Source organism: Trichechus manatus, unplaced genomic scaffold, assembly GCF_000243295.1.
Source record: "Trichechus manatus latirostris isolate Lorelei unplaced genomic scaffold, TriManLat1.0 scaffold00157, whole genome shotgun sequence".
Classification (NCBI taxonomy): Eukaryota; Metazoa; Chordata; class Mammalia; order Sirenia; family Trichechidae; genus Trichechus; species Trichechus manatus.
Genome location: NW_004444093.1, coordinates 5,702,728 through 5,724,349, shown reverse-complemented (window position 1 = coordinate 5,724,349; position 21,622 = coordinate 5,702,728). Strand labels below are relative to the sequence as shown.

The 21,622-nt window shown below is 49.0% G+C and overlaps 1 protein-coding gene across 1 annotated transcript in view; it reads right to left on the bottom strand.

Annotated features, from left to right (window-relative positions):
* The window catches only part of PI4KA (phosphatidylinositol 4-kinase alpha), a 158,134-nt gene that overhangs the window by 9,522 nt on the left and 126,990 nt on the right, over positions 1-21,622 (bottom strand). The window contains exons 33-43 of the mRNA XM_004386190.3: positions 12,859-13,017; positions 12,362-12,513; positions 10,000-10,107; positions 9,306-9,433; positions 7,692-7,811; positions 7,424-7,503; positions 7,131-7,324; positions 6,046-6,136; positions 5,200-5,367; positions 4,454-4,507; positions 813-933 (exon numbers count right to left, since the gene is read on the bottom strand). Of these exons, the coding sequence (XP_004386247.1) occupies positions 813-933; positions 4,454-4,507; positions 5,200-5,367; positions 6,046-6,136; positions 7,131-7,324; positions 7,424-7,503; positions 7,692-7,811; positions 9,306-9,433; positions 10,000-10,107; positions 12,362-12,513; positions 12,859-13,017 (1,375 nt within the window). The remainder of the gene's footprint in view (positions 1-812; positions 934-4,453; positions 4,508-5,199; positions 5,368-6,045; positions 6,137-7,130; positions 7,325-7,423; positions 7,504-7,691; positions 7,812-9,305; positions 9,434-9,999; positions 10,108-12,361; positions 12,514-12,858; positions 13,018-21,622) is intronic.

The following is a 21,622-nucleotide window of genomic DNA, read 5'->3' as shown; positions in this document are numbered from 1 at the left end:
TGTCATAAAACAATATGTGTACTACTGTTTCATGAGAAACTATTTGTTCTGTAAGCCTTCACCTGAAGTACAATTAAAAAAAAAAAAAATTCTTTCCAGCTATGTATCTATGCGAGACTGTATTTCCCTCACCTATTTCACCAAAAGAACATCCTGCAACAGATTAAATGCAGAAGCAGGAGGAGAATCCAGCTGTCACCTATGCAGCCAGACATAAATGAGATTTGCAAGAATGTGAAATAACTCTGCTCTTTTCACCTGTGTTTTTGTTTTGGAAAACAGTCATTTTAAATAAAAATACGTTAACATGCGATGTTTATGTTTTAAAAAATTCTCAGTTTTCATTTCTAATACTGGCCTCAATATTTCTGATACAGTCTCAGTCACTTTCAGGTATATGAAGGGGTCCTGTCATGACACACAGTTTGAAGAGCACTGCCTGGACTGACCATCTCGCACCCCATGTCATCTACAGCCTGTGTCCAGCCCAGGGACAGACTGGTGAGTTGACTCGATCTCTGAAGGGAGAAGCAGCTTAGCCCCAGCCAGTGGCATCACCCGAGGAAGCTGCAGGATGGCGCCAAGCAGGGGAGGGGGCAGGGTGGTTCAGGAGAGGCTTCATGAAGGAGAAGACCCTGCCTCCCTGCATCTTAAGAGGAGAGCTTTTCCTCACTTTGGCTGGGACAGCAAGTAGAGGCAACTGTACGCTGGGGCAGCCCAGGTCATGAAAGGCTGCCAGGGGCTGAAGAAGGTGCCAGAGATGGGGCTGGGACCTGGGGTAACATCCGCAGGCAAACCAACAAGATACTCACGATCCTTCTGGTGCCCCTCTTCATCCAGATAAATGTTAGTTTTCATGTTCCAGATGAACTGGTGGGCCAGCAGCTGGGATCTGGATGCTGCCCACAGGATGTACTCCCGCACGTAGCCCATCTGTAAGAATGCAAGGCCATCAGCCAGGCTCGGCATCTCCACTTTCTAACCCAGTGTAGCAGCTAACCCCCAATGCTTGGCAAACCCAGTGAGAAATGAAGCTGAGGGGTTTCTGCCTGTGGGAAACCTCTGTGGGACCTGAGGTGAGCCAAGCCCAGAAAAACCTAAAACCAGAAAAACCAAAAACCTGTTGCCATTGAGTTGATTCCAACTCACAGCGACCCTACAGGACAGAGCAGAACTGCCCTATAGGGTTTCCAAGAAGCAGCTGATGGATCTGAACTGCCGACCTTTTGGTTAGCAGGTGAGCTCTTAACCACTGTGCCACCAGGGCTCCACCAAGCCCAGGGGCCACGCTAAATCCCACTAGCCCATGAACTGAAGTAGGTGGGTGTGGTCTGTGGTATAGGTGCGAGTCAGCTTTAGTCTGCTCTTCTTTCTTCTCCTAGATTTTAAGAACCATGACACTCCAACCAATTTCAGCTTTTGTCAAACCCAAGAAATGAGAAACTGGGTATTAAAAACTCATTTGTAAGCTGATTGTTTAGAAAAATGTTCCAAAGTGACAGACAGGTTCCAGAAAACTATCTAATGCTCCTCCCCCGCTTCTCGGTCATTTTCTGCCATTCATATGAGTGATATCAGTTTTAGTCACCATGTCCTAGGTTATGAAGGGTTTTGGGAAACTAGCATAGGACCATTTCTTGAAAGACCCCTAGAGGAGAGGCATCTCCCTCCCTATCTATAGTATTTTGTGGACAGATGTTCTCCACTGGCTGGATGTGCTTACCACACAGGCAGTACTTCAAACTACTTGTTGCTGTGGGTCTATTGAGGTCCCTGGGTGGCACAAATGGTTTGAGCTTAACTAATAACCTAAAAGTTAGCAGTTCAAACCCATCCAGTGGCACCATGGAAGAAAGGCCTGGTGATCTGCTTCCCTAAAGATTATAGCCAAGAAGACCCTATGGAGTATTCTACTCTGTAACACATGGGGTTACCATCATTTGGAATCGACTTGATGGCAACAGGTTTTTTTTTTAATGGGTCTCTCAATTCTAACCCAGCAAAATGGATCTAATGATCAACTATCACTATTCAACTTGTAATGCTTTTAAATATAATTTTGCAAAATATTTACACAGTTCCAAAGCCAAAATTATTAAACATGGTACATTTGGAGAAGTTTAATTTCCATTCCTGTCACTTCCATTCTATTTTTTACCTCCCCTGGCCATTTTAATAGTTTTAGTTTAACACACACACACACACACACACACACACACACACACAGATATGTATATAAATTTGTATTCCCCCAAGCTTAGATTAAAAACAAACAAACAAACAAAAAACTCTAATAATGAAAAACAAAAAAGGGAGAAATGCAGCAGAGCCCTGAGCTGGTGGTTTAACCACACAGAGACCAAATGCCGTCACAATACAGCCATGTGATTGTATGTCCCCAGTGAAAAATGGACCGAAGACAAAAGGAAAGGCTAAGAAACCTGAAACAGTTTTCAGTAATCATATCATCAGTAACAATATTTTACTGTTATTTTGAAATTATTAAATACATAGTAAGATAAAGCAAAAAAGTAATTATGTTAACATTGTTAGAAACTAACACTTTTTAGTGTTAAAAGAATAATTTCAAACATAAAGTAAAAATCCCTGTAATCCTACATTTGAATTGGAAATATCAATAAAATCTCATGATGGGATTTTTCTTAAAAAAAGTAAAAAGTTTCTAGCTCTATCTACCTGCAAGGCCCATAAACAATGACCAACTCAGCAGCAGTAAGCACACTTAGCTTTCAGATTATGGTCTCTAAATACCATTTCTCACTGAAATGAACCAGGGCTCCTTGGAAAACTAGTTGATTCCAGGTCTGAGACAGGAAAAGAACAAGAGGAGTCTATACCCTGTCATTCTGGAAAGCAAGGAAGCTCTCAAAGACTACTGAGTGTGTATAAAGGACACAGGAGACAATCTGAAGGGGTTTCCAATGGTCAGGGAGATGGGGTAATACGAACATCAAAAATATTAATAACTATAGTGGACTGATACACATCAAATATGTTAAAATTAATTAGTTCATAATGATATTAAAAAAAAGAAAAACCCATTGGTCACCTTTGGATAATGCTAAGTAATTATCTCATTATTTTGAAAATTAGAAAAATAAAGAGAATTTTAAAAAAAGCAGCTTAAGTAAACTGCTAGCCAAATAAAAGCCCTCCTCTAACAAGGCAGCAGGAAGAAATCGTAGCCTGCCTCTGTCTCCACGTGCTAAATGCAGCCCACCGAGCGTATCACCCAGGAAGCACGGGCTGTTCTCTGATGGCCACCTGTGGTGTTCGTATGGAGACCCTGGTACTCTCTCCTCAAGCCTGCTCCTCTTCCCTTCTGGACTAGTCCCTTTTGTAGGCCCAGATGGAAAGAAACAACAAGCAAAGGAAGACTGATGCTGGGCCCAGAGAGAAGGGGAAGGGGAAACGGACACCTGAGAAAAGGTGCGATCCGATAGTACCTGAGAGCTGGGACCCGTGTGAGGCCGCAGCTTGCTGTGTGTGGTTCTCCACGGTATCAGAGTGGGAGGGAATTTGGCAGCTATCTAGTTAGGACAGTAAACAGTGCCACGGGACTCAGTCTTTCAAGAGAGGTTGGTGACTGTTCCAGAAGCTCTTTGGGCTACAGACCTTAGAAGGAGAACCGTGCCGACTGCAAGAAAGCAGCCAGCCCTGTGACACCAACCAAGGCTGCTACGACAAATGGGAGAGCAAGAGCCAGTCCACAGGTGGGCTGGGGAGGCTCAGGCAGGATACAGAGAGGATTTGGGAAACCAGGCTGGTCTTGGGTGGTGGGCACAGCACCAGCAGGGTCAGGGATGAGGGCAGGTGCTGACTTGGGACAACAGTGGGCAGCGCCAGGATGAGCCATGAGCACCTTCTCAAGACCACTCCCTGTGGGTGCTTCCTGTGCCAGGCCCTCTATGAACGTCATTTTGTCTAATCCCCATGAGAGATGAGGGGGCTGGATGTCACGGAGCTCAGTGACCTGTGAAGACTGTCCATCTGATGAGTCTGCCCTCCCTGAGCGGGGCCAGCAACCCTCAGAACATGCTTACACTGCACAGGGGGAGAATGAGGTGGGTCCTCAGACACGAGCCTGAGAAGGGTCACTCCTGGAGGCAGAAGGCAGTAAGAGACCTCAGGAGAGTGGTGAGTAGGTAGGGGCCGCCTCTGCCGTGGGCACTCGTGACCACTGGACCTCAGGAGTGTCAGACCCCGGGCACTGGGGACCATGGGGATCACAGAGGGCATGTCAGACCCTAGGCACTGGGGACCGTGGGGTCATAGAGGGTATGACAGAAGCTCACCTGCAGACCCCATGGGGGCCAGGAACTGTCTGCTCACTGGGCTGGGCTGTCACTGTGGCTGAGGCTCTGTCCCCAGCCTGCACCACAGTGCTCACGGTAAAGGGAGGGAAGGCAGCAGGTGCCAGCAGCAGCCTTACCTTGTCGTACCTGAGGGCCTGCACGATCTGTGGAATGTAGAACAGGATGGCGTCCTGCAAGGAGGGAGGGAAGCAGCCATGAGCTCTGCAGCGAGGACAGTGCCTCACCAGTAGGTCAGAACCATTCGGCAAAGGGGAACCCCAAGTGTCCCATCCCAAAAGTGACCATCCCTGCTTCGCTCAGCTCCCCACCGCCTCCACCATTCTTGTCAGAGCACCAGGGCAGGATGAGAGCTGGAGCAGCCCAAGGGATGGCAATGAGCTACCAGTAGCTTGAGACACGAGAAGACCTGAAATAATAAGGCTCGCGTGCCCACAGGGAGGCAGAGAAGGGCCCTCTCGGGCTCGTTACTGTGGAGCCGCCTCAAAGACAAAAGCTGAGAATGACAGCAGAGCCTGTGCCTGGGCTGAAACGAATCAGACTTACACAGACACTGTCCTCCTGCGCCTCTGTGAGAGTTAACTGTCAGGGTATAAGGCACTTGCTACACCTAGACCAAACTCCAGCCAACTGTCTTTTTCAACTCAACTCCTAATTAAGGTTAAAAAACAAATACACCTATGGAATGCCCTTGAACTAGAGTTGAATCTATTGTGTACAACAACCTGAACAAAAATGTAAGATGGACTGATGTTTGGTTAGGTTAACAGTCCTGAATTGTGAGAAGACCCTGTCTTTACTCTCCCCACTAGCACCTTCTTCGCACAGTCCCACCAGGGCAGACCCGGGCAGGGCTGGTGCTCACCGGAGGGAACGACCGCAGGACCTTGACCCCATACTGTGCGGTGAGTGGGTGCGGCGGGTACATGCTGGAGAAGTAGGAGAGGCCGGTGGGCGGGTCCGTGGGTGCCCAGCAGAGCACATGGCTGAGCTCTGGCGCGTCAGCATCGATGGTGTGCCAGGTGACCAGGAACTGGGAGCAGAATGGGGAGATGGCTGACGTCAGGCGAAAACGCCGGGCCCGCACCCAGCATCGCAAGGATGGGCATGTGAACAGCAGATGTTGCACAGCCACGAAAGTCATGCTTATGAAGCGCTTAAACAACCTGGGAAAATGTTTCTGATAGGTTATATAGAACAACACAGCTGCAATTAGGTTGAAATATCTTAATTTTTTTTCTATTGTAAATGCGACATTGTACTTAGCTGCCATTGAGTTGGCTCCAACTCATGGTGACCTTATGTACAATAAAATGTTGCCTGGGCCTGTGCCATCCTTATGACCCATCACTCATCTGTCAGTTTGTCGTACTGCAGTGGCTTGCGTGTTGCTGTGATGCTGGAAGCTATGCCACTGGTATTTCAAATACCAGTGAGGTTACCCATGGACAGGTCTCAGGGGAGATTCCAGTCTAAGAAAGACTAGGAGGAAAGCTCTGGAGATCTTCTCCCAAAAATCAGCCAATGAAAACTCTATAGATTGTAGATGTAATATATGCTTTGTACTAGGAGTGGAAAATAGAAAATCAGAGAGAAAGAAAACTCAGCCTCACATTGAGGCAACCCCTCCATTTCTGGCACATCCTGGTCTCCAGGCTATCTGCGTGCAGCTTGGTAGTTTTACTCAGACCCCGTAGGTGCGCCACGCTACCTTGATAGCTTCAGGGACATCACTAACAGCTCCTGGGTCCAAGCGGACCAGACGGGTCACCTCGTTACCGATGGCTTCCGTGTTCTTAAACCTGTGGCACACAGCAGGGTGGTAAGGGGCCTTGCCTGCAGACTCAGGCTCTCTACCTCCAAAGAGGAAGGAGCCCAAGGACAGCACTGAGCTGGAGGGATTCGGGTCAGTATCAAGTGTTGTCTAGATGTTCTACGCTATTGGTATACTGATAAATCTGAACATGAGTGTTTGAAATAGCACTGTGATCAGCTATGAGGAAACACCAATAGTACCTCAAGCAGGAATTACCCTCACTCACTGTTTGAGGAAGGCCTCCTTTTTCAGTCCTGACATTGTCTCCCCTCCTCCACACAACCCCCCTCACTTTGGTCCTCTAAGCAGCCCCTCCACGCTGGGCCCTCCCAGGGGAGGGTGGGCATGGACACTTCAGCTCAAGGTCACCAACCCTGGCTAACACCGCAGGAGAACCAGGCTCTAGTCCTGCTCCAGAATCAAGAGTGGACAGAATCAGGACCAGAGGTGGGGGCTGTAAATAGGCACGTTTGGGCTCAGCACGAGGAAACGTCCACCCTGGAAACACGCATGGGGGCCCGGGGACTGTCCGGTGGAATTTCTGCAAGGGGGTGTGTGTCTGGAGTCCCTTTCAACTCCCATCAGTCTAAGACCTCTGTCCCATGAGAGCCACCAAAGTGGAGCTCATGAGGCTCAGCTGGCAGCTGAAGCATGCCTTCCTCCAAGTGCCTGCTGCTGATAGTTGGCACCCAGGACAAGCCCAGGCCCACCATCCAGGGAGCAATGGCTTTCACATGTCCCTGCCCCATGAATGAGACCACAGCCCTGATCCACCCTGACATGGCTTCTTGGGCTCTGGCACCCAGCTAGGAGCATGAAAAAATCATGGCGTTACTGTGACTGCTGCACAGAACACTGCTGGACGGGTGTCCCAGGGCAGAGAACTGCCCATGAGAGTGCTCCCTGCCATCCCTGGTAGCAACCCCCCTGAGCTGTGACCGGGCAGGGCCCTCATCAGGCAGGTGTGACCTGGGGCCCACCTAGCTGGCAGCTGCACGGCCAGGTAAGGAGAGATGCTCCAGGCGAGGTTCACGTTGTCTTTCCACTGCTTCTCACTCAGGCCAATGTATTTGGACCTCCAATTGGCCACGCTGTTCTCCCCTGCCTGGTCCAGCTCCAGCTCTGGTGCTGACAGTGGGTTGTACCACGTGATGAGGCGTTCAATCTCGGTGGCCTGGTAAGATCACAAAACATCCAGGTGTTGATCCCCGGGTGCAGTGTTGGTGTGTGGTGGTGGGGTGCGGCGGGGGTGGGGGCCTGCCCTGGGACTCACCAGCAGGGACAGCAGCAGCGTCCTGCGCTTCATGTAGTACTTGTGCAGCTGGGAGCCCCGGTTGGTCTTCTTAGACATCCCTTGGGAGGAAAGAGAAAGCACAAGTGTATTCCTCAGAACCTCCTACCCACCCTTTGTTTCTAGAATCCAGAAGAAACTGACTTTCAGCACACTCTCTGTCCCACCATCTGAACAAGCACCCAGTCAGGGTGCTGGGACAGTGACACAGATGTGATGGACAGAGTATGTCAGCAAAGCGCCCACCAACCTGACTTCTTGGAGATGGTGGACATGCCACTGGACAATGGGTACGTGTTGATCCAGCCTTGCGTGGCCTGCTGTCGAGAGCCAACTGTTATGTCCAGGTTGCTCCGCGTGTCTTGGTTATCTGTGACAAAGACATCATTGATTCTGGAATGAGCAGCTCAAGCAAGAGCATCACAAAAGTAAACTGAATTTTCGCCAAAGACCAGGAGGTCAGCGGTAGACCAGGTGCTTTCTAGAGCAAAGGACTCAGGCAGAGAACTTTCAATAGATCTGCATGCAAAAGGCTGGGGAGAGAAGACACAACTGCTGACAGCTTTGCGGAAAAACCCTCTGGGATAGTGAGTTTTCCAGACATCCGAGAAGTTATTTTAACCATTTGAGGTGGAAAGCTTTCTAAATTTATTATATTCCTCCTTGCCTTTAAAGTAGAGTAAAACAAATAAAAATATTCCTTTTCTTGATGAATTATGGTCCTTATCTGATCAACATTCCACTGTCCTTTCACATAGTGATAATGTGGGAGTTACAGGCCACATAAGGGCTGTTTGCCCCATTCAGAAAGCTGGCTTATAAAACTGCTGGGTCTGCTTTTTAATGTTTCTCTCCTTCTCCTGGTAGTCAGGTTGTCAGCTGCGGGCTGGCCTGTGGAAATCCATCTCTAATTTGTGGTTTGTAATCTGCTATGCTGGGGGACGTTGGTAGAATTCTTGCCTTCCATGTGAGAGACCTGGGTTCAATTCCCGTCCAATGCACCTCATGTACAGTCACCACCCGTCTGTCAGTGGAGGTCTGTGTGTTGCTGTGATGCTGAACAGGTTTCAGTGGAGCTTCCAGACTAAGACAGACTAGGAAGAAAGGCCTGGTGGTCTACATCTGAAAATCAGCCAATGAAAACAGTCCGATGTGCAACCGATTATAGGGAAGGCACAGGACTGGTCGGCATTGCATTTCACTGTGCATGCGGTCACCATGAGTCAGGGGCCAACTCAATGGCTGGTGACACTACCACCAAATCTGCTACACGTTCAGAAAAACAAGAATACTGCTTCCTTTGGAGGCATTGCTGCACAAGCTGCTGAAACTACAGGGTCTTCTTCTGGTGTCCTCTCTGTCTGGAAGGCTCTCTGCCTGCCATCCTGGCTACCTCCTATTCACCTTCTGAGGCTTGGCACCCATGTCATGTCTTCCAGAGAGCTATGAACTGTCTGGGCCTGTCCCTGAGTGGTGCCTCCACAGGGCCTTCACACTGAAATTACCTGTCGATTTGGTTGTCTGCCCACCAGACTAACAAACATGCCTTCTTCACCAGCCTTTAGCCCAATACCTGGCCTGTTAGCCATCTGGTGGATGCTCTGGGAGAAGCTGTCACAGAAGCCCATGTGGCACAGTGTCCACTTGGATGCCTCCCGGGCTCACTCATGGTTCTCAGCTCGGGCTTAATTGATGGGACCAGGTCCTGGACTCCAGGGGAGAAGAAGCACCCAGGCATGGTCAGGGTCAGGGTTGGCTGAGACCTAACTGCTCTTCTGCCTAGCTCCTTGGGGGCCCACCTCACACCTATGCCCTACATGCCTCCCGCCCCCGTGAGTGGCTGCCTGCTGAGAACAACGCTCACCTGGGGGAACGAGCTGGCTGGCAGTGAGGTACTTCTTATCTGAGAACATGGCCATCCAAAACTTAATCATGATGATGATATCTTCACGTAGTCTCTTCTCTCCTTGAGTCGGGAACTTGGGGGGACAACTAAAAAAAACCCAGAGGAAAGTGTGAGTATCTGGAATCAGGGACTAGAAGCTGTTATATCACTAAGTGATGAGAGGTCTCTCAGTGACAGAGGTGAGCCTGAGCTGGGTCACTATCAACAATGACAGCAGTGATTCACCCGGGGATGTGCAGTAACTTTCAGAGCCCTCTCGTTCCCACCTTCACCATCATCCTCAGCAAGGCCAACCATGTTCTGCTGAGGGCAGGCTGTGCTGGTGGCGCACACAACATGGTTCACTGCACAGAGCGACAGAGCTGACATCTGCAAAGTCCGGAGACTGCAGTTCCAATTCCATGTGCATCATCATTCATGTCAACAGGAAGGCTGAGTGGGATGACTTCACCTCTTAAATCAACTGAACGGAGTGGGGGGTGAGCTTAGGCACACGCACAGAGCTGAGAAGATGCAGACCCTGGGCTGCTGAGGGGGAGTCTGAGATGTATACCAGGCGTGTCCTCCTGGGAAGGATGACCAGAGGCCAGGACCACTGCGAGAGTAGGGGGCGGGCTGTCCCAGTAAGCTGTACAGACACCTGGGGCAGTACCTGAAGTAGTCAAAGGCAGTTGAGTAGATCTTCTCCCGGAGCACGTTGCGAATAGTCGCATTGGGGACCACATCGGCATGCAGAAGAGCCAGCCCCAGGGTCAACAGCCTGCAAGAGGTGTGAGGCTGTCAGGCTGAGCTGACCTGTGCTCGTCCCTCTCCCCGCTGAGGGACTGGACCTGGATCTCCCACCCAGATGCCAGGGCTCTGGGTAGCTAGGACTGGACACCTGCCAGGTGATTACTACTTACATATTTATTTTACCACAAAGTCTCAGCAAAGGTTCTTTAAAGCCTTCACTTTTGTTTGGGAGAAAATGAACAATTTGTGAGATGCTCTGCCTTGGCCAGAAACGTCAGTCAAATAAATGATCCACAAACTACTCCCACAGTTGCTATGAAAGTGGAATATTTAATACAAGTTAAAAAATGAAAAACAACCGCATGCCTGGTTTCTGCCAAGACAGGTACTGAGCAGGATGCTGGGAGGGGCAGCTGAGGGAGCTGCCCATAGGGATCTCATACTGGAGGTGAGAGGGAGAAATACTGATATAGTAAAAAGCCATGCTCAATCCCACAGGTTCCAATGGGGTGTTCCCAGAAGGATGGGCCCTGCTGTTGAGAGGTCTGGAGAGGCTTGGAGGTGAGGGGGGCCCTAAGGGATGAACAGTTTCTTGTCCGGCAGAAACAGGGTGGTGCAGGGGGTGGGGGGTAGGGGTAGGGCGAAGGGGAAGCTGTAGGGTTCAAGGGGCAGGGGGTGGGGAGGTGTCAGCTGGGCTAAGTGGATCTTTGCGGATGGTCAGGCAAGCTGGGCTGAGCACAGGGGGTGGGGACATGCGTGATGAGCCATATTCAAGGAGGCCTTCCCCACAGCCAGGGGTGCATACTGCAACCCTCGCTCTGAGGGCAGTGAGCAACTGGACACACATGAGCAAGAGCCCCACTAGGCAAGCCTGCAGAGCCTGCACTGAGGGCAACAGACACATTGCTGCTGACTAGGCTGAGTGAGGGAGAGTAGAGGCTAACTGGGGGTGGTGGGGGGGGGTTGTATGAGGAGAGTGAGGGAGAGTGGAGGCTGACTAGGCCTAGTGAGGGGAACCTTTGAGTGAGGGCAGCACACCAGGCTCTGAGGATATAGCCGGGGGACTAAGAGTGAGCACTTGTCCATTTCTGCAGCAATGCCACACCGCTGTGAAAGTCAAGTGTTGGACTATTTTCACTGCATTTCATAAATGTACAGGCCATGAAAGATTTAGAGCAGATCTTCCCTAGTTGGTTTGAGGAGCAGTGTCTAAGGGGATGCCTAGCAGGCTGCAGGAACGTAGTCTGGAGCCCAAGGCATGAGGGCAGGAACAGGTGTCGTTGCAGGCAGGAGGGGTGCAGGAGGAGGGCAGGAGGAGAGCAGGAGGGGTGCAGGCAAAGGAGTTGAGGGCCCCAGCGGGCCCCCTACACCCTCCCACCCAAGCACCTTCCCCAGACATGGCCAGGAAGCCTTCCTGGCTCACCTGAGACCCCACCCCCACCTGCTCAGCACCAGGCAGTCCCTGGCCAGCTGGGTTCATTCCGGCCGTATGCCCGCTGACCTCCTGACCCAAACCCCTCATGCCTCTTCCTCACTCCTGAGCCGGACCCCCCGACTAAGCCCACTTCAGGCTGCACATCACCTCCAGGTGGCACTGAGGAGATACCCCTGGAGGGTGTCTTGTGGTCCCAGTGCTGTTCCCTCAGTGCTCTGTAGTGCCCAGGACTATGGCCAGCCCTTTTCCTAGACACCCCTGTAAACTGCACATAGCTTGCCTGGCTTCCTCACAATGCCCTGCGGCCCCAAGCTCTGGAGGGCGGGGTCGGCCATTCCTGTCCAGACCCCTCCAAGGAGCCGAGCACGCACTGTGAGCTTGGTCCATTTCTGCTGGATAAGTGACCAACTGTGGGAAATCCCTGTCAATCGAGACAGAGCTGCACCCGAAACCAGTGAGCAGGGGGTCCTCTAGGAAGCCCCAGGATCTGTGCCCCGAGGAAAGGCTGTCACCAGAGAAACAGCGTGGGGAGCAGAGACTGGAGGAGGGAGGCAGGGCAGAGCATCACGAGACCACAGAGGGGGTGAGGGGGCACTGAGGGTGGAGAGGAGGCAGGGACAGTGGCAAGGTCAGGCCCCAGGCAGGGCAAGGCAGAGGCAGGTTCTGGGGCAGGAAAGCTAGAGGGGTTCCAGAAGCAGGAAGGGCACATGCTCAGTGCAGGTGTAACATCAGTCACAAGGCTGTTTCCGATGACGTGCTCCCCATTACTCCAGGAACCGCCGCCTGCCGCTGTCTGCCCCGTGCCCCAAACAGCATGACACATGCACCCAGAAGGAGAGGCTCTCACTTGAAGCGGGGCCCAATGGCTGCCACGTGGCGATTCATGCTCCCCTTGGCCCCGCCGATGTTCAGGGACATGGAGCGCTGAAGGAGGCTGGAGAAGATCTCCACTTGGTCGGAGCTGCAGTACTTGGCAATCTCAAACCTTTGCACCAGGAACTGTGCAGGAATGGGATGTGCTGCCATGATGGGGCTCCGCGAGCCCAGTCCCAGAGCCAGGCCCGCCCCCTCAGTGCAGCCCACTGCATGCGTCGCTGGGGGGAAGGCGAGCAGGGACCTGGGACAGGGAGAGGTGGGCAGGGGCCCCAGGGAAGTGGGGCAAGGTGGGCAGGAGGTGCTGGGAGAAGGCTGGGACAGTCTCCTCTGTCCTCATGTAAGGCAGTCTTAGGGCCTGGAGACACCCTGCCACAGGCCACCCAGCCCTGGAGGAGCCCTCATCCTACAGAGGAAGGGGCAGAGCCTAGCAGAGCCGTGGCAGGGGAGGGAGGTGGCTCAGGCACGTACATCGATCCAGATGTAGTGGGGCGTCACTTCAGGGGGACAGGGTTTTGGCTGACATGCTTCTGACGCTGCCAGAGGGTCTGCTTCCTTAACCTCCACAGAAAACAGGCCGAACTTTTGCTCCACTGTCATTTGCCAGGCCCCTGCCATCTCCCGCATGAACTGAAAGTACAACAGACAATGAGTGCCTCCGAAAAGCAGAACAAAGGTGATTTTTTAAATTATAAAAAGAATATTTCCATTTACGATAGCATTTGAAAAAGTAAAATACCTAGGAATGCATTTAACCAGGGAAGTAAAAGACTTGTACTCTGAAAACTGCAAAACATCAACAACAACAAAATTTAACGAAGACCTAAATAAAGGAGGGACATTCTGTGTTCATGGATTGGAAGGCTTAGCATTGTTGTCAATGTTCCCTAAAGCAATCTACACATTGAATACAATTCCCATCAGAATTCCAACAGCCTTTGCAGAAATGGAAAAGCCAATACTCAAATTTATATGGAACTAGCTGTTATATGGCCCTGAACAGTCAAAGCATTCTTGAAGAAGAATAAAGCTGGAGTACAGACACTGATTTCAAAACCTACTAAGAAGCTACAGTAATCAAAATAGCCTGGTAATGGTATAACAGCCATACAGACCAAAGGAATAGAAGTGAGGTTCCAGAAATAAACCCATACATCCATGGTAAGTTGATTTTGGACAAGAATGCTAAGTCCACTCAGTGGGGGGAAAGAACAACCTGTTTAATAAATGGCGCTGGAACAACTGCAAAAAAACGAAGCTGGACCTTGTGGTGAAATAAGCTCCTTACGTAGCCTTTTGCCTTGGTGCTTTGGAAAACAGCTTGAGATATTTCCCCCCTCAAATCCTGAGAAGTTACCTTTGCCCTAGTTTTCTACCCCAGAGGGTTTGTTACTTTTGTCCAGGTTGAAGGACATTTCCTGGGTAAGCTGTAAACAACCTGATGTTTGATACTTTTTTGTCTAGGCCTGGGCTGCAGCCTGCACTGTGATTGGTCTATTCTGCACACCTTGTAGCGATTGATCAATATGCTTATGCAAATGAAGTGTCTGTGGCCTACTGAGAGGGGATTGGTCAGCTAATGGCCCTGGTGGAAGGGCTACGCCTTGAAATTGACCAGGAGTTTGCTTACATATGCAGCCAACCCCACAAAGGTTGGCAGTCAGAAACAGAAGGAAGAAAGAGAGAAGCAGCAGAGAGGAGGTGAGGAACTTCCTAAAACAGCTGTAACACAGGCCAAGGGCTATAACACTGAAGACCGCAAGTGGCCCAGAAAGGGCCCTGTGGTACAATCAGTGGTGACAGCAGAAGCTTGCTGCTAGAAATGCAGCTAAGAGAACTGAACAAAACTGCTTCTCTGGCTATGAACTCGGTCAGTTAACAGTGGAGAGGCTGACAAAGGCAGAGAGGCCTGTCCTGAGGACGCCTGTCCTGAGGAGACTTAGAGGAGGCCTAAAGAGCCAAGAGGGGGTGTCCACGGCAGAGAGAAGGGCCTGCTTGTTTGCACAGCTCAGAAGAGCTGAGAGCTATCCTGCACTGAAGGGATGTCTTCTCTTCTTCAGAGGAGCCTTCCAGACTTTACCAACATGCTTCCTAATCCTGATCGAGAATTGTATCCTACTACTTTGTTAGTAAACCACTTAACTATAAGTATGGTCTGTGAGGTCTGTGTGGCCACTGCAATGGATTGTCGTACCCAGCAGAGAAGTACAGTGTGTCGTGGGGAGGACAGCTTGTGTCAGAATTGATAAAAAGGTTGGAGAGTGGAGGTATATCTGACCTCTACCTCATAGGGATCAGCTTTGGGCTGATTCTGGTCATTATCCCCCTTGAAGTTAGACAGGTTCTGATGCTAGTACTACTACCATTTCACATACTCATACCTCACACCATATATGAAAAATAACTCAAGATGGACCAATGACCTAAATGTAAGAACTAAAACCATAAAACTCTTAGAGGAAAATATAGGAGTAATGTTTTGGGACCTAGTTTTTGACAATGGATTCTTAGATATGATGCCAAAAGCACGGGTAGCAAAAGACAAAATAGGTAAATTGAACTTGATCAAAATTAAAAACTTTTGTACCTCAAAGAACATTATCAACAAAGTGAAGAGACAGTCTACAAACTGGGAGAAAATTTGGGGGAACCATATATCTGATGAGGGTTTAATATCCAGAATATAAAAACAACCCCTACAATTTAACAACAAAAAGATAAACAACTCAATCAAAAAATAGGCAAAGGACTTGAACAGATACTTCACCAAGAAGAAATACAAATGGCAACAAATACATGAAAAGATGCTCAACATCATCAGTCATTACACCAAGAAACCCATTGCCATTGCATTGATTCTGACTCATAGCAACCCTATAGAACAGAGAACTGCCCCATAGGGTTTCCAAGGAGCAGCTGGTGGATTCGAACTGCCGATCTTTTGGTTGGCAGCCATCTTACTCACTGCACCACTAGGGCTCCTAGAACTACCATATGACCCAGTAATCCCAATCCTAGATATATATCTAAAAGAAATGGAAGCAGGAACGCAAAGAGAGACTTGGACACCGATGTTCATTACAGCACTATTCACAATAGCCAAAAAGTGGAAACAATCCAATCATCAGCAGGTGAATGGCTAAACAAAATATGGTACATACATATAATGGGATATAGTCTCTCAGCCATAAAGAGAAATGAAGTCCTGATTCATGCTACAGCATGGATGGACCTTGAAAACATCATTATGCTGAGTGAAATAAGTGAAACGCAGAAGGACAAATACTATGATCTCACTTGTGTAAAATATCTAAAAGGCAAATAAATGTATACAGACCGAAGTTTATTAGTGGCTACCAGGAGTGGAAGAGAGAGGGAAGGAGGCAGTTTTTGCTCAAGGGGCACTGAGCTTCTGTTAATGGTGGTGGAATAAGGATAGTGGTGATGATGGTTATAAAACATGGTGAACACAATCAGGGTCACTGAACTGTTTACAGGTAAAAAATGTTGAACTAGCAAAGGTTTTGTTATATGTATATATTTATCACAATATAACAAACAAAAAAGGAATATATGCTCACTGGATTAAAATTTAGAAAACTGAGGAAAGCAGAAAGAAAAAAATAAAGGTCACCACAGCTTTGCCTCCCAGGGGTCACTCATGTCAGCATTTTGGAGTATTTCCCTCCAGCCTTTTCTCCAAGAAGTTGGTTCTGGAGATGCCACTATGACAGTCATTGTCCAGGTTCATGAGACACCCGCTCATGGTGAGGTGGGCGCACACCTGTGATGTGCGCGGTGCACACTAATCTCCCTACCATTGCTGTCAAGTCGATTTCAACTCAAGGTGATCCCATGTGTGTCAGAGTAAAACTGCTCCACAGGGTTTTCATGGTTGATTTTTTGGAAGCAGATCACCAGCTCTTCCTTCCAAAGCACTTCTGGGTGGATTTGAATCTCCAGCCTTTCGGTAAGCAGCTGAGCATAACTGTTTACACCACCAAGGACTCCCCTAACTTTCCTGCCAACCCTGAAAGCCATCTCTAGCTCTGAAAGACGAGGTCACTCGCTCAGGTCTCCCAGCTGGAAGGTAGGCCGGGGATTCTGACTGCGGAGTCCGCTCCTTTTCTCCACACTCTGTGGACCCTCCACAGCCTTCACCCGACTCATCAGGCCCAGGTAATGATGGCAGGAGCCAGGTGAAGTCTGCAATCACCACCACACCAGGGGCCGGGCATCAGGACAGCAGGAGCGGCTTGCTCTGTGGCCTCCCTGACCCATCTTCCTGCTGCCAAGGCACTGCAGCCTGGTTTCTACTTCATGCAGCCAGAGGCCAGTCTGACAGTGCAGGATGCGGGGAGGAAGAAACCCCAAGATTGATTGATGGGCTCCTCCCACTGGTGTGCCTTTGGGATACTGCTTAGAACTAGGTGAACGGGGTGTGTCATTCTCTGAGTTAGTGGAGAATCTGCAGGGAAACGAGAAGCCAGCCAGCCTCCTTCCCACAGATGGGCTGCCCAGGGGTTGCACAGCTGCACCCATGGGCCAAGTGTAGGGATGGTCACAGGGCAGCTCCCAAGTCCACAGCACAGCTCACTCTGCAGACCCCTGCCCTGGGCAGACCTGTTGCCAGGTATGAATATGCAGCATCCCACCAGGATCTTTCTAGGAGACAAAAGCTGGCCCATTCTTCCAAGGCAGCAGAGTAGAAAAAGGGGCTTAGGATCATAACATTCAGGCATGACCCCGCCTCTCTGGCACTGGCAAACCACTTCCTTCATCTACCAACGGGCAACAACAGCCTCCTGAGGTGGTTCCAGCACAGTAAAATGGACCTGATGGGCCTGGCACAGAGCAGGGCAGTCTAGGGCAGGAGAGCTGCCCTATCCTCTAACCCACAGAGCCACAGTCATGGCAGAGGGACAGAAGACTTGCCACAATTCCAAAAAGACGGGGCCACGTTCCCCAGGGGGTGCTGGTGGGAGCTAGCGTGGAATGCTGTGAGAAAACAAAGAGGCTGGGAGTGGCGAGAAGGCCTCAGGAAGCCCCGAGAAGCTGTATCTACCGGTTACGGGGTCGGGGGGGTGGGGCGGGGAGCAGAGCAGAAAAGAAGAACCTTTTGAGAGTGAGAGGAAGGAGGAAGGCTGGCCTCCGAGGACTAGCCCTCGAGGAGACATGGATGGGATAAGGGCTGGCAAGACGGTCTTGGCCCAAGAGTTGGGGTCATCACAGGCCTGGCTTTAAAGGGAACTAGGTCCTGGCTTAGGGGTGAGTGTTTAGGTGTGGTTGAAGATGGTGGAAATGGCAAGAAAACTCCTTTGAGCCCAACTACAGCCTCGAACCCAGTGTTACTTGGGGGCACTGTTGCGGGTGCATCTCCAACACAGAAAGGGTTGAGCACATACCCTGAGGGTGGGCTCCATCCTGTGGATGCCATGGATGCAGCTATGCACCTTCTAGAGATGGAGAATGCTGACTGCAGGGGTGGGTGCACCTACTGCAAGGCTGTCTTTGCAGAATCCTTTGCCTGGTGATGATAAGAACTGCCATACCAAGAACAGTTAGCACTGACTATGTGCTGGGACTGGAATGTGGCTCTTTTCTTTCTTCTCTGTAGAAGAGACACATCTCTAGGAGGAAAGGCCGACCCCAGCATTACTCCCAGATCCAAGCCCCTGTGGGCTACAGTGTGGCCTCCAAGGGCCCTTCTGTGCACTTGGCTGAGAGCAGCGCTGGCCAGGCGAGAACCTGGCACCCACCTCAGCCCCACACAAAAAGGATCCAGGACCACCGCTGAGCCCAGGGGCCCAGCCGACTGCCCCCTCTGAGAGGTGGGTAAGTGTCCCCTGACAAGAAGACCATTGGATCAGATCGTGTCCCAGGCATTTACATAACTAGGCAAATGTGATGTACTGTGATCAGTATGGAGCCCTAGTGGCACAGTAGTTAAGAGCTTCAAATCCACCAGCTGCTCCTTGGAAACCCTACGGGGCAGCTCTACTCTGTCCTGTAGGGTCACTATGAGTTGGAATCACCTCGACAGCAATGGGTTTCGTTTTTTGGGTTTGATGATCACTACTACCACCATCTTCCTGGGACATTCTAATTCCGTCTTTGGAAATATTCCAAATTTCCCTCAAGGAACAAGAAAATTAAAACACCCCATTTGTCCACTTAATTCAACTGATCTTAAGAAACAGAAAAAACAGGAAGGTGGGGTCAAGACAGCAGAGTAGTCAGATGCTTCCAGTGGACCCTCTTACAACAAAGACCTAAAAAAACAAGTGAATCAATTATATATGACAATCTAGGAGCCCTGAACATCTAAAGCAAAGTTGAGAAACCGGACTGAGTGTCATGGGGAGGGAGAGACAGTTCAGAAGCAGTGGAGGAGTTGCCAGACCTGACCCAGCAACAGCCTGAACCCTTCAGGCCTGATCAGCTCATGGGTGAGCAGTAAGGAAGGTGCGTTTTCTGCACCGGGAGAGACCCAGCACCAAAGAGTCTACTTGGCCACCCCAAACCAGTGAGAAACAGCCCTCACCGGTGAAAGGTAAGTACTTGCGTACAGCCTACTGTGTGGATCAAAAACACCCCGCTTAGGGAAAAACTTCTCTCCCATTTACCTCCCGGCTCCATGCTCTGTACTGGGTCCTGGACATACTTCAACAATTGCCGAGTCCCCTGGGCCGGAGGTAGAATCCGTCATGTGCCCTGAGCCATTCTCCCGGCCTTGGAGAGTGAATAAATTAACAAATGGGGAAAAAATAAACTGCTGGCTCCCCTAAGCCAGGAACCCAGGGTAGGCACAGCTCCTTTGCCTAGGCACAGGCATAAGGGATCCACAGACTCTATCTTTCCCCCTGCAGAGACTTGTGTGGGCCCATTTCAACAGCATAGGCCCTCATTACCACAGTATAACAGGGTATTACCTAAGTCTAACTTGAACTGTTTCAGCTGTGAAGTGGCAGGTTCGTGACATTTGACACTGCTCTGCTCATTAAGCAGGGTCTTGACCTACCCACATCAGGGGCCTGAGGACTGGTGGCTCCACCTATGCCACCTAGCCACCTGCGACAGGGGCCCAAGAATAAGAGGTGCCCCCAAGTCCTTACAGCCAACAGCGCTGGGTGCTCACAGTCTGGCTGCAAAACCCAGCCACCTAGGTGCTCTAGGGAACAGGGACACGCCTTCCTCCTGGACACCTGGGGGCAGCCGTCAGCCTCCTGCCTTGCTCAGAGTGTGTCCTGCTGCTGCAACCAGATGCCTGTGCTTACACCAATCATCCATCCCTGTCTAGGACTATAGGTGAGAGCCTACACCACACACTTGGTGGCTATCTACCTGGGTACCTGAGCTGAATCCATACAGGAGGAGTGGGCGGACTCCTAAGCTCACATATCTAGTAACAGATCTAACCACCTGGTGACAGGATGTTAGAGCTTCAAAGGTGCCAATAATCAAACTAGCTCACAAGAGCAGCCTATCTGGGCATATCAAAACAAAACAAGAAACTAGGACACAGTAAGCAAATGTAAAATACATACATACAATAATTTATTGATGGCTTGGAAACAACAGTCAACATCAAATCACATAAAGAGGCAATCCATGATGGCTTCAGCAAGCTCCCAAAATAAAGAATCTAGAAATTTTCAGAGGCAGAAAATTTCTTGGAATTACTGGCGACAGAATACAAAAGATTAATATACAGAACTCTTCAAGAAATTAGGAAGGAAATTATGCAAAACGCAGAACATGCAATAGAGAAAATTAAAAAGATTAGAGAAGAGCATAATGACAAATTTAACAGGCTGCAAGAATCTACAGAGAGAGACAGCAATCAGAAATCCAGAAGATTAACAATAAAATTTCAGAATTAGACAATAGAAAGTCACAGAAGCAGAATTGAGACAATGGAAGTCAGAATTAGTGAGACTGAAGATAAAACATAAAACACTTGACACTAACTTATTTGAGGAAAAATCAGATAAAAGGATTAAAAAAATGAAGAAACTCTAAGAATTATGTGGGACTCTGTTGAGGAATAACCTACGAGTGATTGGAGTATCAGAACAGGGGGGGATAACAGAAAATACAGAAAGACTTGTTGAAGATTTGTTGGCAGAAAACTTCCCTGATATCATGAAAGATGCCAAGATATCTATCCAAGATGCTCATCGAACCCCACATAAGGTAGATACCAAAAGAAAGTCACCAAGACATATTATAATCAAACTTGCCAAAATCAAAGATAAAGAGAGAATTTTAAGAGCAGCTAGGGATAAATGAAAAGTCATCTACGAAGGAGAATCAATAAGAATAAGCTTGGACTACTCAGCAAAAACAATGCAGGCAAGAAGGCAATAGGCTGACATGTATAAAGCCAAGGAAGAAAAAAACTGCCAACCAAGAATTATATATCCAGCAAAACTGTCTCTCAAATATGATGGTGAAATTAGGGCATTTCCAGGTAAACAGTTTAGGGAATTTGCAAAAACCAAACCATAATTATAAGAAATACTAAAGGGAGTCTTCCGGTTTAGAAAATTAGTAACATCAGATAACAAACCAAGACTAGAACACAGGACAGAGCAACCAGATATCAACCCAAATAGGAAGTCACAAAAATAAGTCAAAGCTAAAACACTGAAAATAGGGAAACAGATGTCAATATGTAAAAGATGACAATATTAAAACAAAAAAGAGGGACTTAAAAAATGTAGACATAGACTGTGCATATGAAGAAGTCAAGGAGATATAAAGAAATAAAAGACTGGTATAAACTTAGAAAAACAGGGGTAAATATTAAGGTAACCACAAAGGAAACTAACCACCCTACAAGTCAAAATAAAAAACCAGAAAAATACAAAGACTCAGCAAACACAAAATCAACAACAATGAAAAAGATGAAAAAAATACATAAAGAAAAATGACGTAGCACAGAAAATTAAGTGGAACCAAGAAACTGTGAACAATACACAAAAAAAGACATCAAAATGACAACACTAAATTCATACCTATCAATAATTACGCTGAATGTAAATGGACTAAATGCACCAATAAAGAGACAGAGTGGCAGATTGGATTAAAAAACACGATTCATCTATATGCTGCCTACAAGAGACACACCTTAGACTTAAAGCCACAAACAAGCTAAAACTCAAAGGATGGAAAAAAAATACATCAAGCAAACAACATTCAAAAAAGAGCAGGAGTGGCAATATTAATCTCT